This window comes from Mytilus trossulus, chromosome 3 (assembly GCF_036588685.1).
Source record: "Mytilus trossulus isolate FHL-02 chromosome 3, PNRI_Mtr1.1.1.hap1, whole genome shotgun sequence".
Lineage (NCBI taxonomy): Eukaryota > Metazoa > Mollusca > Bivalvia > Mytilida > Mytilidae > Mytilus > Mytilus trossulus.
Genome location: NC_086375.1, coordinates 20331746 through 20348075, shown reverse-complemented (window position 1 = coordinate 20348075; position 16330 = coordinate 20331746). Strand labels below are relative to the sequence as shown.

General features: G+C 33.0%; 1 protein-coding gene across 11 annotated transcripts in view; it reads left to right on the top strand.

The window, feature by feature from the left end:
* Window positions 1–1597: 1597 nt before the first annotated feature.
* The window catches only part of LOC134710338 (calpain-9-like), a 99710-nt gene continuing 84977 nt past the window's right edge, over window positions 1598–16330 (top strand). For all 11 annotated transcript variants that reach the window (XR_010106116.1, XM_063570677.1, XM_063570676.1 and 8 more), the window contains exons 1-2: window positions 1598–2321; window positions 15769–15838. Coding sequence is in view for 10 of the 11 variants with exons in the window: in XM_063570677.1 (XP_063426747.1) it covers window positions 1854–2321; window positions 15769–15838 (538 nt within the window). In the remaining variant the exon portion in view is untranslated. The remainder of the gene's footprint in view (window positions 2322–15768; window positions 15839–16330) is intronic.

Below are 16330 nucleotides of genomic sequence, written 5' to 3'. Positions count from 1 at the left end.
GTCCATCTTTTGCTATCGTATATAATTTCGGCACCATCGTATAGACTTCTTTATTCATCGTACTTGCTTCGATCACTTTTTTGGTATTTTCACAAGATCGGGACCAACTTCATACGAACTTACAATTTTCGCATTCGGGTGTTCATCGTATATAAAAATCGGGACAGTGTGACACGGGCATAAAGCTTTTCGTTAGAGATTTTTGTCAAAAATATTCTATTTTTAACGTTTTCCATAAATCATGGTTGATGTTAAGATTGGGGTCTTACTTAAACGTTAAAATGAATAATATGCATTACAATGTAAGTAAAAGTCACTGTTTAAGGTTATAAGCAAAGACAGCCAATGTGATATGTTGTAAGCACGCTCGTCCTAAGAGTAAAGAGATTCGCCTCAGATTTGTCCTGCATTTGTTTCACCCATCGTATCAAACTAAGTTTGAATGTTTCAAAACATTGAAGATAATAAAAAAAACGCCAAAAAAAATGTACAAAACAGACTCTTTCGTTCATTTCCTTTACAAAAATTAGGCATTTAGTTTTCTCGTCTTAATTGTTTTACGTTATCATTCGGGGCCTTTTATAGCAGACTGTACTGTATGGCCTTTGCTTTTGAATGCCGTACAGTGACCTATATTTGTTAATTTCTGTGTCATGTTGGTCTCTAGTAGAGAGTTGTCTCATTGGCAATCATACCACATCTTCTTTTTATATATTTCAATCATTTAACAAGACATCAAATTGTTATTTTGTGTTATTGTTGCATCTGTAATTTTTCGTAAAAAATAAAAATTGTTCATGTATTTAAAATTTTGTTCAAATTCAATTGAATTTTGTATTTGCACCGCCTTAAAACAAATCAAACCATATAAAGAAGCAACTTCGGAAATCTCTGCACTTTAAGCGGAATTTCACATTAGTAGAATATACGGTCAACGTTTGAAAACGTCAAAATCGTCGGTTTATTAGGAACGTCGTGTAACGCTAAGTTGCACCAATACCGTGCGTAACGTCGTAGTTATTTCGTAGTCGCGGCATTTCTTTTAGACAATAAAGTCAAATTATAAATTCGCACCTGCTCTGTCTCAAAAAGATTTTTATTGTGTAGTGTTGGGACAAATATTATCAAAGTTATAGAAACCTCTCCCAGTTCTTACTCCAAAAATTGACAATTCTGTGTTCTGGGGGTCTAAAATTCAATTTGACAGCTTCAGATCAGGGACTTTCTATACTTACATAACGGCACGATAGAAGACGTATATTAATTTTTGACTTTTTTTAACTGGACTGAATCACTACTTAAAATAATGATTCAGCACCAAAATTTTTTAACATGTAATTTCATCCCCTTACTTAATATTTCATGCATTAAATATCAAGACATAAATTGGAAAAGTGTACTGTATCAAAAAAATCATATCTTGTCTGCATTTTTTGTGGATTAATGTTGTGTTTATATTATTTTATACTCGATAAAAAGCTCTAAAGAGCTTATGTTTTTATTGTTATATGTGAATCTGGTGAATCGAATCAAAATATGCAAGTCCAGTCATGCTCTTTTAAAAGCTAACCCTTTCTGATACACCTTTTCCCAGGAATGGAATAATCCCAACCGGAAGTGTCAATCTGTGCACCGGCGAAAGCTCTATCTGGTAAAACTTTCCCATTTTTGGTCATCAGTAATATTTAGTTTTAACTAGAATGTTATTTTTCTGAGCTGATAAAAAAGCATAAGCGTTAATAAAATACAACATTTTTATATAATCGGTGACTTGGCTTGGAAGCAACGACGCGTGCAGAAATTGGAGGATCTGGGTGAGGTCAATTGAGTTCTAGACGACTAGAGAGAGAAAGATGAATTTCTTTAAATCTGCAACACGGACTGTTCGTACAACCACAGATGATGGAAGTGGTCCAAGAACTGAAACTAAAACTTATAGCTTCGGTGACGATGGCCCAAGCATTGGCTATGGTGGTGGTAGCAACATAGATATCGGATTTGGAAAACAATTTGGGGGTGGGAAGAAGTCTTTCAACATAAGTAATTTTATTGGAGGAGGTGGAGGGGGTGATGGTGGTTCTGGTGGAGGAAGAAGGACATGCATCAGGCAGCCTTCCCAGCGACCACAGGTTGGGGGCCGTGCATCACGAAAAGAAAAGAAAAACCCCTTTTCTGGCTTAAATAACCAAAGCTATGACAGCATTAAGAAAAAGTGCTTAGAGGAAGGAATATTATTTGAAGATCCAGAATTTCCGGCACAAGACGATTCAATATTTTTTAGCAGAGCACCTAACAGGCCATTTGTATGGAAAAGACCAGTGGTAAGTACACTTTTTCAATTTAGTACACTTAACCAGAACAGTTTTTATCTAGTTTTTATATTAGTATATCGTCGTGTCACATGTTTTCGTATGTCATATGCTTTCATATCATCCACATTTCCTCTGTTTCAATTGCACATGCTTATATTGTGACATGTTTTTTTTCGGTTTCTACATTTGGAACAATATCAACACTCAACTTGGCAAACTTAAAACATATATATATTCAAAGTCGTTTGAATATTAAGATGTTAGAACAAATTTAATAAGAATGACATGTTTAGCCATTTTTATTTAAGGTCAAAATATGCATCACTTTTTAGCTCACCTGGCCCAAAGGCCCAAGTGAGCTTTTCTCATCACTTTACGTCCGTTGTCGTCCGGTGTAAGCTTTTACAAAAATCTTCTCCTCTGAAACTACTGGGCCAAATCAAACCAAACTTTACCACAATCATCATTGGGGTATCTAGTTTAAAAAATGTGTGACGTGACCTGGTCAACCAACCAAGATGGCCGCCACGACTAAAAATAGAACATGGGGTAAAATGCAGTTTTTAGCTTATAACTCAAAAACCAAAGCATTTTGAGGAAATCTGACATGGGATAAAAATGTTTATCAGGTCAAGATCTATTTGCCCTGAAATTTTCAGATGAATCGGTCAATTGGTTGTTGGGTTGCTGTCCCTGAATTGGTAATTTTGAGGAAATTTTGCTGTTTTTGGTTATTATCTTGAATATTATTATAGATAAAGATAAACTGTAAACAGCAATAATGTTCAGCAAAGTAAGATCTACAAATAAGTCCCGTTTAGGAGTTATTGCCCTTTATAGTCAATTTTTAACCATTTTTCGTAAATTAATGTAATCTTCTCCTCTGAAACTACTGGGCCAAATTAATCCAAACTTGGCCGCAATCATCTTTTGGGTATCTTGTTTGAAAAATGTGTCCGATGACCTGGCCATTAAACCAAGATGGGCCACGGCTAAAAATAGAACATAGGGGTAAAATGCAGTTTTTGGCTTATAACTCAAAAACCAAAGCATTTTGAGGAAATCTGACATGGGATTAAAATGTTTATCAGGTCAAGGTCTATCTGCCCTGAAATTTTCAGATGATTTGGACAACTGGTTGTTGGGTTGCTGCCCTCCAATTGGTAATTTTTAAAGAAATTTTGATGTTTTTGGTTATCTTGAATACTATTATAGATAGTGATAAACTGTAAACAGCAATAATGTTCAACAAAGTAAGATCTACAAATAAGTCAACATGACCTAAATGGTCAATTGACCCCTTAAGGAGTTATTGCCCTTTATAGTCAATTTTTAACAATTTTCATTAATTTGGTAAATTTTTGTAATTTTTTTTCCAAATATAGTTCTCTGTTTCTAATGGGCAAAGTTCATTATAGATATAATTGTAAGAAGCAAAATCGTTCAGTAAAGTAAGAACTTCAAACACATCACCATCACCAAAATATAATTTTGTCATGAATCCATTTGTGTCCTTTGTTAAATATGCACATAGACCAAGGTGAGCGACACAGGCTCTTTAGAGCCTCTAGTTTGTGATTCAAGCAATAACCAGAAACACGACTTAAGAAAAAACTCAATTCAGAATTTAAAAGTCATTTCCTGTCCGTGTAATGATCCAGTTTTGACTTCATATGAAAACATATGACACCGTTTTTTGACATACGAAAATTGCAAAATAATCGCAAACAGTAAAAAATAGTAGTGAGCCTTGACAATGAAATCTAGATTCATAAAATGTACATGTACCTAAAAACATTAGACAGAACATGCTTTTAAAATTTGAGTCAACACACGAATATAAACTCGACAGTAAAAACCATAAGCTGTGAAAATTGTTATTAGTTCTATAATACATCACACCAGGATAGTTTTCGATTGATTTTAATTGAGCTACATGCAGAGTAACTTCCCTTTCTTTACCAAGTTAGGGATGTACTTAGGTCGTCTCATTTCCAAACCAATCCAGCTAAAGTTGGGTCCAAAGTCAATATTTACATGTACATTTTATTTAGTGATAGTCGAATGATGAATATATATTATTAAAACAAAATTTAGGTCTCACCAATAAGCCACAAGAAGAATTTTAGGACATAAAGTTTATTTACTATTAAAACAATATAAATCAATATAAAATCATCTGATTACATGTATAATAACATTGACTAATAATATTCATTGTACATTGTAAGCAAGGATTTTTATAGTAATCTTACAAATCCTTAATATAAGCTTAAGGGTTTATAAAAAAAAAAGAAAACTAGAGGCTCTAAAGAGCCTGTGTCGCTCACCTTGGTCTATGTGAATATTAAACAAAGGACGCAGATGGATTCATGACAACTTTGTGTTTTGGTGATGGTAATATGTTTGTACATCTTACTTTACTGAACATTCTTGCTGCTAACAATATCTCTATCTATAATGAACTTGGCCCAGTAGTTTTAGTGGAAAATGTTAGTAAAAATTTACAAATTTTATGAAAATTGTTTGAAGTTGACTATAAAGGACAATAACTCCTTAGGGGGTCAGTTGACCATTTTGGTCATGTTGACTAATTTAATGGTATCACTTTGCTGTACATTATTGCTGTTTACAGTTTATCTCTATCTAATCCAGATTTGCTCTAAATGCTTTGATTTTTGAGTTATAAGCCAAAAACTGCATTTTACACCTTTGTTCTATTTTTAGCTGTGGCGGCCATCTTGGTTGGATTGCCGGGTCATCTGACACATTTTACAAACTAGTTACCCCAAAGATGATTGTGGCCAAGTTTGGATTTATTTGGCCCAGTAGTTTCAGAGGAGAAGATTTTTGTAAAAGATTACAAAGATTTACGAAAAATGGTTAAAAATTGACTATAAAGGGCAGTTACTCCTAAAGGGGTCAACTGACCATTTTGGTCATGTAGACTTATTTGTAAATCTTACTTTGCTGAACATTATTGCTGTTTACAGTTTATCTTTATCTATAATAATATTCAAGATAATAACCAAAAACAGCAAAATTTCCTCAAAATTACCAATTCAGGGACAGCAACCCAACAACCAATTGACCGATTCATCTGAAAATTTCAGGGCAGATAGATCTTGACCTGATAAACATTTTTATCCCATGTCAGATTTCCTCAAAATGCTTTGGTTTTTGAGTTATAAGCTAAAAACTGCATTTTACCCCTATGTTCTATTTTAAGCCGTGGCGGCCATCTTGGTTGGTTGGCCGGGTCACCGGACACATTTTTTAAACTAGATACCCCAATGATGATTGTGGCCAAGTTTGGTGTAATTTGACCCAGTAGTTTCAGAGGAGAAGATTTTTGTAAAAGCTAACGACGCTGGTCGCCGGACGCCAAGTGATGAGAAAAGCTCACCTGGCCCGAAATGAAGTTTGAGCCCCACCCTTTTTATATCCACACATTTTTATACCACCCCAAATTTTTTTTTGGATCGTATAATGTTATGATGTCTTTGTCTGCGTCGTCTGAAGACACATTGGTTTCAGGATTATAACTTTATTTATTTGAAGTGAAAAGATCTTTATGAATTTTTTTCAGAAGATTCAATACCACAAAAGGAAGGTTGGGATTGTTTTTGGGGATGATGGTCCCAACTATTTAAAAATTAGGGGCCCAAAACATGCATTTTTCTAGTTTCAGTACGTCAATTGCTCTGAAATTATACTGTAATGTTTAAAACCACAAGTAGAAGGTTTGGATTCATTTTAGGGGTTATGGGGTTATGGGGCCAAAACAAGCATTTTTCTTGTTTCCAGACAATAACTTTGGTGTGTAAAACTTAACAACTTTTAATTTGAAATGTTACTTTAATTGTATATGCAGATATGAATTGAACAATGTAAAAAGAACATTATTTACATATATACATGTATATGACTCTTGATACTATAGTAAAATCCAAACATTGTAGCACACCGCGCGAATGAGCACTTCTCTTTCAAATTTCACCACTTCTCCCTATCAGTTTCAAAAAGAGAAGTCACTTCTCCCTATAATTCTGAAGTAGTGTGAGCCCTGAATCTACAAGGGTGTCTTTAACGTGCAAGAGATATGGCTCTCTCTTAACACGGGTCAGCCATTTATCGTCCCCTTCCAACGGACTATCATCGTTTCCTCAAGACCATACTCGCAAATGGTGTCAAGGGAGAGCCGAAAATTGAGTTCCTGAAATTTTCATCCCAAATGGGAATCGAACCAGGAACCTTTGTGTTAGTAGTCCGATGCACTAACCACTACACGATGGCTCTCTACATGGGTCTGTTCGTTCGTCCCGCTACAGGTTAAAGTTTCTGGTCAAGGTAGTTTTTAATGAAGTTGAAGTCCAATCAACTTGAAACTTAGTACACATGTTACATATGATGTGATCTTTCTAATTTCAATGCCAAATTATAGTTTTTACGAAGACGAAACGCGAGTCTGGCGTACTAAATTATAATACTGGTACCTTTGATAACTATTTACCCCAATTTCACAGTTCACTGAACACAGAAAATTATAGTGCGAGTGGGGCATTCATGTACTTTTGACACATTCTTGTTCATCAATAATGTCGTATACATGTACCTTTATATATATGCTGTTAACAATATACAGAAAAATATTGTTATTGAAATTGAGATAATAAAATGTTTCATCCCTGACCATTCTGACAAGTGAAAAAAGTAATTTCAGCCTTGTATTTCTTGGAAACATGGATATAAATACAAAATGTAGTTGCAATCAGTCACATGACAAATTATATATATACATGTATATGTACATGTACATGTATATACATACACATGTAGGCATTTCCAAACAAAATGAGTGTTTTGCTTTTGAGTTATATGTCTTCCAAGAGAAAGCCTGGAGATAATGAATGGTATAAGAAATCTTCCTTAGAAACAATTTTCAAAACAAAAGAAATCAAATGAAGATCTGTCTACAGAACAAAAGTAAATAACTGAAAATGGAAATTTTAACCCCACTGGAAAATTGATCGACCCTCAGGGGATGTCTTTATTTTTCTGAATCAACAGTTGAACTGGTCTAATGTCATGTACAAATTTACATACTGCCAGAAGTTTCTTACCTATAATATACCCATTCAGAAAAAGAAAGGGAAAATAAAAAAGTAAAAATCTTAGAATAGGCCCCCAATCAATACATGAAGTGACACCCCAGCATTGTTTTCCGTTTGGTGCCAAAAGAGTTAAAGCAGTTGACAAGGTGGATCTAAAGATTTTTTTTCAGACACAAAACTTGGGCAATATATTCTTTCAAAAGGAGCAATTAATGTAAGCCTCACTCAGTTAATAGATATACAAATATATACAATGTACATGTATATGTATACGGTTCTCTTTGACAACACTGTCACTGCAAACATTATAATATTACAGTTTTGCAATAAAAGGAAAACCCTTCAATGACTATGAATTTTAAAAAAAAGGTGTTGATGTTGGTAATATAATCAGTACTTCCATTTATTATATATATTAAATTAAATTTCAAATACATCACATGCATACACAAAATATAGTTCTAAGTCATAACCATAAACTGTGAGAATCTAGAAATATGACAAGGACAAAAGATACAAGACAGAGACACTTTTACATCAATAACAGATTGTGGTATAATGGTCAATGATTGAGACAACACACCCATCCAAATTGACACCCTCTCCAATACCAATCAAAGTACTGAACATCAGATGACCACATGTTCCTGTGAATTTTATCACTGTGTTGTTACATGTATATATTATATAAATATTTGTACAGTTAAATGATGTTTTCATCCTTTGTATATCATTCTATTCTTATATTCTAACAAAAGTGCATGATGGACACTCTTTTAATAATTCGTATTTCTTAAAGATTGGATTTTTAGTAGGTAGTCATATTTTCCTGTAAAGTGTCCTTTAGATACTCTTCGGCATTCATCAACACAAATTTTTGGTATTTATATTCCATTGTAATTCTTGATTTGTTACCAATATATATATTTCTCATGACAAAACATTTTCATATCAATCATGTCATTTATCTATATGTTCTTTAAATTTATTTTCATGAATAATTATTTGTGAAATTAATATATATAATTCATTTGCACTTGTTAATTATTTGTGAAATTAATATATATAATTCATTTGCACTTGTTAATTTTAGCCTAATTACAATGTATACCTATACATTCCGTTATCAACTTATCAGTCAAAATCGCAAGTCACATGGCAACAAAATGCCTAAATGCCCTAAAATTTATCCGCTGTAAAAAAACAAATCAAACTTTATTCCCTTGTTTCTCGTATATATTAGAAAGAAACAGATTATTACCTAAAAAAAATTTCTAATCACTACATTAAACAGTTTACTCCTTGTCGCCAAATTCTTCTTCTTGTCGCTTATTAGTGAGGCCCAAGTTTTCAATGATCAAAGTCCAGCACCATGCACTGTATAATGATTTACTTTTGAGCTCACCTGGCCAAAAGGGCCATCTGAGCTACAAAAATGTATTCTCATCACTTGCCTCTGTCATTGTCGTTGTCATGAACTTTTACATTTTGAACTTCTTCTAGAGTCTAGAGAAGCACTGAATGGAATTGAACCAAACATGGCATGACTTTATTTTGAGGTGCTGACTATATACATGTAGTGAAGTGATGTTACTTTGAAGCAGCCAAGCCATCATTCAAGAGAAATACACAATGTACATACAAATGTCTTCTTTCAGAGAACCACTGAATGGAATGAAACCAAACATGGCTTAAATGTACCTTATGAGGTGCTGATGAATTGTTGCTACTTTATTTCTGATTTACTGTTCAAGATGGCCTCCAGGATTTTTTTTCATAAAGGGAGTTCGCTTATAATTATCAGTTTCAAAGTAATCAACTTTTCAAAAAACTTGTTTATATGGATAGCGGATTTATAAAGGAATCCAAAGAGCCAAAAAAATATATAGGTCACTGTGCTTGTTTTCGATGTATTAGCCATTGAAATTTTGGCGGGAAAATGTTTTCTCTTGACTTTACGTAGCTTTATCATTGACAAGTTTAAGTCCCAAAAAACTATTAAATATAATTAAAGTTCTATAAGACTTTAACAGACAGCTTATCATTATACATGTTAAAGAAAAATGAAAAGAATTAAAAATAAAAAAATGGGGGTCACCGGGCAAAATTTGTTAATGCATTAAAATGGATTAAACCAGAGAATTCTGAAAATATGACAAAAATTCCAAAATATGACAAGTGACCTTCCTTAAATTATGGGTCCAATATTAAACCAAATTTGTTCTCAATCATCATATTTGGTTATCTGATATGATTTCAATCTATTTTTACATGATTTTGGGAACCAACGTAGAGTCAGGTGAGCGACACAGGCTCTTGACAGCTTGGATGAAGAGTTGTCTCATTGGCACATCTTGTATCTTATTCTTATATCTATTATCTGCAATGTAAATGTATGCACTAACTTCACCCTATTCACCTGACACCAGAAGTAACCAATACAAGGAAAATGTATGAGAACATATGTTAATACTTATGTATGTTTCATTCATTGACTCATAGCTATAGTACTAGTGTGAATTAATAATTGAATTCTTATCTGCAAACACTTTGTTTACCAATGTACATTGTTCTTGATCAAAGTAAAATAAAACCAATAGATGTATTGCCATCAGTGTATTCAACATTGATCTTTCTGAAATTGTACCACAAGTTTCTATTCCAAAAAGGAAGGTTGAAATTGATTTTTGGGGTTATGGTCAAAACTGTTACGGAATTAAGGGTCAAAAGGGGCCAGAAAACAATATTTTTGTTATACTTTGTATAAATTGCTAATTTCTTTATTAATTTCAATGGGGTTTTATTCTTGAATTCTTAGGGTTCTTACATGTACATATGCTGAATATAAGTTTTAAGTTTTTGAAATTTGGTCCCCGTTTTGAAATTGCTCCACATATAAAGGTACAAAGGGTCCAAAATTAAACTTTGTTTGATTTCATCAAAAATTGAATTATTGAGGTTCTTTGATTTGCCGAATCTAACCTAATTGAGAATTTTAATTTTGGGTCCCATTTTCAAAATGGTCTACATAATGGTCCAAAGGGTCCAAAATAAAACTAAGTTTGATTTTATTAAAAATTTAGATTTTTGAATATTGGACCATCATAGGTAAATTTTTTTTTTTTAAATTCATTAGACCACATTCATTCTGTGTCACCTGTTTAATCACAATTCAAATTCAGAGATGTATCAAGCTTGAATGTTGTGTCCATACTTGCCCAAACTGTTCAGGGTTTGACCTCTGCGGTCATATAAAGCTGCTCCCTGCGAAGCATTTGGTTCTATATGTAATGCACGTAAATTAGTCTAATACTTCAAAAATTCAGCCATGGAAATTTTAACAACTAAATGTATATATGTTGGTCTTCATACATGTACATGTAAATAAGATGTTGAAATACTGATAAAAAAATTAGAGGATGTACATGAAGATGTTCATTGTACATGAGTGTTTTTATGACTTGAAAAACAGAAATTTGAGGAAATTAGGTAAAATTCAGGACTTTTATATAAATACATGTAGCAGCTGATCTGTTTTATAAAGTTATCTTTTTTTCTCCAATTTAAGCACCTTTATTTCTCAGATTATGAAACTTGCAATGTATGAGCTTGACAAATATCCACATTATTACATCTGTACATTGTTTATGTACATGTAAATATGTTTTTTGATTGATTTATTAATTATATTGATATCTGCTCATGGTTCCCAGATGAAATATACATTTTGTAATTACATGGATGTGTCATCTAATCAGAGAGTAATATTAACATCTTGTGTCAAATTGAGTTATTTTGTGGTTAAGTATATATAGCGTTATGAAATTTTGGAGAAGCAGTCACCTTTTCGGAAACTTTAACTTGCACTGCTAAAGTCTATTATACTGGACCTGTAGGTCTGTCAATCAGTCTACCAGTTGATTTTGAAGTGTTTAGACAAAAATGTATTTTGACTCACCTTTTATTTTTGATAATTTTTATACGACCGCAAATTTTTTTTTGTTGTTGTCATATACTGGTATCACGTTGGCGTCCTCGTCTGCGTCATCGTCGTTGTCTGAATACTTTTGGTTTTCGCACCATAACTTTAGTTAAGGTAAATAGAAATCTATGAAATTTAAACACAAGGTTAATGACCATAAAAGAAAGGTTGGGATTGATTTTGTAAGTTTTGGTCCCAACAGTTTAGGAATTAGGGGCCAAAAAGGGGCCCAAATAAGCATTTTCTTGGTTTTCACACTATAACTTTAGTTTAAGTAAATAGAAATCTATGAAATTTTGACACAAGGTTTATGACCACAAAAGGGAGGTTGGGATTGATTTTGGGAGTTTGGTTCTAACTGTTTAGGAATTAGGCGGCCAAAAAAGGTCCCAAATAAGCATTATTCTTGGTTTTTGCACAATAACTTTCGTATAAGTGAATAGAAATCAATGAAATTTAAACACAAGGTTAATAACCATAAAAAAAGGTTGGGATTGATTTTGTAAGTTTTTGGTTCCAACAGTTTAGGAATTAGGGGCCTAAAAGGGGCCCAAATAAGCATTTTTCTTGGTTTTCGCACCATAACTTTAGTATAAGTAAAAACAAATCTATGAAATTTAAACACAAGGTTTATGACCATAAGAGGAAGGTTGGGATTGATTATGGGAGTTTTGGTCCCAACAGTTTGGGAATAAGTGGCCCAAAGGGTCCAAAACTAAACTTTGTTTGATTTCATCAAATATTGAATACTTGGGGTTCTTTGATATGCTGAATCTAACTGTGTGTGTAGATTCTTAATTTTTTGTCCCCCTTTCAAATTGGTCTACATTAAGGTCCAAAGGGTCCAAAATTAAACTTAGTTTGATTTTAACAAAAATTGAATCCTTGGAGTTCGTTGATATGCTGAATCTAAAAATGTACTTAGATTTTTGATTATTGATCCAGTTTTCAAGTTGGTCCAAATCGGGGTCCAAAATGTAACTTTGTTTGATTTCTTAATCATTGTTTTATACAATATACAATGTATTTTCACTTTTACTACCAACTGATAAATTAAAACAATCTTTACCATTCAGTGATAACAAGCACTTTTTTTTAAAATTTTAATATTTTATGATGTATTTAAATGAGCAGTTATTGTTGCAAACTCCATTAGAAATTTGAATTGAGATCAGTTTTGGAATAAAGGAAAGGAGGGTGTGAAAAAAATTGGGGGGGGGGGGATGTTGTCAATTTTTCTCATTTCAGATTTCATAAATAAAAAGAAAATTTCTTCAAACATTTTTTTGAGAGGATTAATATTCAACAGCATAGTGAATTGCTCAAAGGCAAAAAAAAAATTTAAGTTCATTAGACCACATTCATTCTGTGTCAGAAACCTATGCTGTGTCAACTATTTAATCACAATCCAAATTTAGAGCTGAATCCAGCTTGAATGTTGTGTCCATACTTGCCCTAAACATTCAGGGTTCAACCTCTGTGGTCGTATAAAGCTGCGCCCTGCAGAGCATCTGGTTAAGATAGCAGTGAGTCAGTGTTTCAGAAGCGTAACCTCACACTACTCATGTCATTATACTGGACCTATAAGACTGTCTTACCAGTCTACCAGTTGACTGTGTAGTGTTGAGACAAAATTTATCTCTGACTCATAATTTAACTTTGAAAATACTTTGAGAATCTTGTTATTTTGAGACTTTACATTTTGAATTTGAGATTAAGTACATGTTATGATTTAGTGATTTTGGCATTTATTTTATATTTTACATTTTAAAGAGAAATAGTTTTACTTTGGATTTGATATAATTATTTATAATTGATACTTGGTACTTCAATTAGGTTATTATTTTTATTTGGAACTAGTACACACCCGCGAAATCGCGGGCATATACAGCTTGTGAACTGTTGTAGGATGATTTTTTGTAAAAGATATTATGTATGGAGAATTACATAAAAGGTATCAAAAGCCCTCTCCCTTTATCCAAAGTCCGATATTTGTTTCCCATCTGTTATTGTTTCTGGCCTACGACCACAATTATTCTTCTCCTTTGCTACAATTTTTCGTTTGGTAAAATTCAAATCAAATTAAAGATTTGCACCGTTTCAAACATGAAGTAAATGTAACTGCTTATATATAGACCATTATTAGTCTAAAAAATATGCTTCTATGACAATCCATCAGTGCTTTTTTTTTTGAGAGCCTTATTAACATGCCAATGGTAGAATTTGAATCATGTATAAATAACTAATACCGACTAAGGCTAATTTAAGGGGTTGTCGGAGGGGAAATCCCGGGCTTAGAACCATGAAATCCCGAGATGCAGAATCTAAAGAAATTCATATCCCAAAATCGAAAAATATATTCCGGATCCCGTAAGGATTAATCCCCAAATCCCGAGCTTAAAAAAACCCGATCCCGACGCCCCGAAAAAGGTCCTGCTAACCTCTAATCTCTACCTTACTTTCATTTTTGCCAAATCACTGATTTCCCTTTTAACAATAAATTTTTATGCCCCAATTATGGGCATTATATTTTCTAGTCTGAGCATCCGTGCGTTCGTTTGTTCGGTCGTCCGTCTGTCTGTCCGTCTCGTCCGTCTGTCCCACTTCAGGTAAAAGTTTTTGGTCGAGGTAGTTTTAGAATAAGTTGAGCATGTTTTACTTATTTCAATATATATATGCAACTGGTATGACCCCTTAAATAGTAAACATTTCAAAGAAAACAGTAGACAAATCAGGGACTTTCTATGCTAACATAGAAATTCCCTGAAAGAATACAGAGAGTCTCTATATATTAAAGTAGTATAATCGTAGTTTACATGTAGATAAAAGCGAAAAATATTTGTCCTCTCTAAAGAGGTATAATAGTTGTGATTCTTGCGATCTAAACACCATGATATGGAGAACGCTCTACGATTGGTTGTACTTGTGTCACATGTTTTACTTATTTTAATATATATGCATTTGGTATGACCCCTTAAATAGTAAACATTTAAAAAAAAACCCAGTAGACAGAATACAGAGAATCTCTATATATTAAAGTAGTATAATCGTAGTTTACATGTAGATAAACGCGAAAAATAATTGTCCTCTCTAAGGAGGTATAATAGTTGTGGTTCTTGCGATCTAAACACCATGATATGGAGAACCCTCTGATTGGCTTATCTATTTTTCATTTTTGTTATTTATCATACAATTGGTTGTAGTTGTGCATGTTTCAAACCGGAAGTATGATCTATGACTAAAAGACAGTCTGTTGGCGGAATCATATCCGGACTCCTTTTTTGTCGTTTTTCTCCCAAAATAACTCAATCTGAATAGTCATAAGAATGGATGACAAATGCGACTATACATGTTATCTATAGGACACAGAGGTTTATTGTGGAAGGAAGAGATGCGACACAAAAAATTAGGTCTTCTCGTTTAATAGTATAGATTTTTTATCATCATTCGTCTAAATTGTTATAGTAATTAAATTATGAAAACCTTCCTTGCGTTTTAGCTATGCCTATCAGAACATTAAGTCTAGCGATAGACTGACCCCCTGTCCCTTGGTTCCAGCACATACGAGTAAGCTCCCCCTTATTTAACAGTGCTCTCGAGTGCACCTTGATGACAGATGTTCAGGACTACAACATGTTATATAAATGTTATAAGGCAAAGGAATAATTAAAAACGTACACAAGTTTAAATTACATTGACATGTACATGTACATCATATTACCAGTAGAAGTAGAATTGAAAAAAAAATAAACCTTTGAAGTTGGCTTTATTTAAGAAGCAAGGGTAGATATACCTTTAATGCAATAATTGATTTGTAAATTCTGAATTAGTTTAACAAATGCTTACACTGAATGATTTACAAAATGATCTAATACTTTCTAAACAGAAAATTTCTAGAAAAGGAAGTGGGAGTATTTTACCTGTAAAATTCAAGGTCTGATCATCTTTCAAATTATGTAATTTTACTGTAAGCTGACCATCCCAAAATTTTATTGGAGGATGTATTGAAAATAGAGTGAAGACCCCCTATGTAATTAAAAAAATAAAACTTAAGAGAAGTGATTTTGGAAAATAAAGGTATGATACATGTTTTCCCATATATTCACTATGACTGCAGTCATCTTGGAATGCCAGGACTAGTATATTATGGTCTAATGTACTAATACACAATGTATTTTGTCCTAGCTAGTATAAACAGGGATGTTGCATTTAAGGGTTCTGATAATTTTAGCATCATAATAATTACATTTCAAGCTGCATTAAAATAAAATCACTTATTATAGTCAGACTAGTGATTAATTTCTAATTCTTAAATGAATTAATTAAATAGATAATTGACATATAACTTTTTTTTCTTCAGGACTTGGTAGACAGCCCAGAATTCATAGCTTCAGGAGTCAGTAGATTTGATGTTAAGCAAGGAGAATTAGGTAGGTATATATGGGCGGAAATGAATTCCTTTTTGAAACTAGAAAAGTGCTTGTTCTCTAAATTCTTTATCATGTACAATATGGTTTTAACAAATAAATATTTTGCCTTTTTATCCGACAGCCAGGCAATTAGGGGGAAGAAGTCGCTATCCCGACCCTCTCATCGTTTTGCCTGACCCTCAAAAGCGAAAAGAATTCACCCTGTTGAACTTGATGATTGGAACTTCAATTTAATTATTGATGATTAAAGAATTCAGACATAAACAATTCATTTTCTTACAAAAAGAGGTTTAAGGAATAAGCATTGACTTAAAACAGTGTGTGTAGCAGAAGACAACTTTTCATCACTTCATACACCTCTGGTACTTGTTGGTCTAGAGCGTACATCAATAACTTTCGGCGGCAAAATAAGTTTGTTATTTCATTTGAACTTGATAAAAGTTGCCTCCAGTAAATGTTTAATCCATTTATTGCGTCATTTTCTTTTCCAAA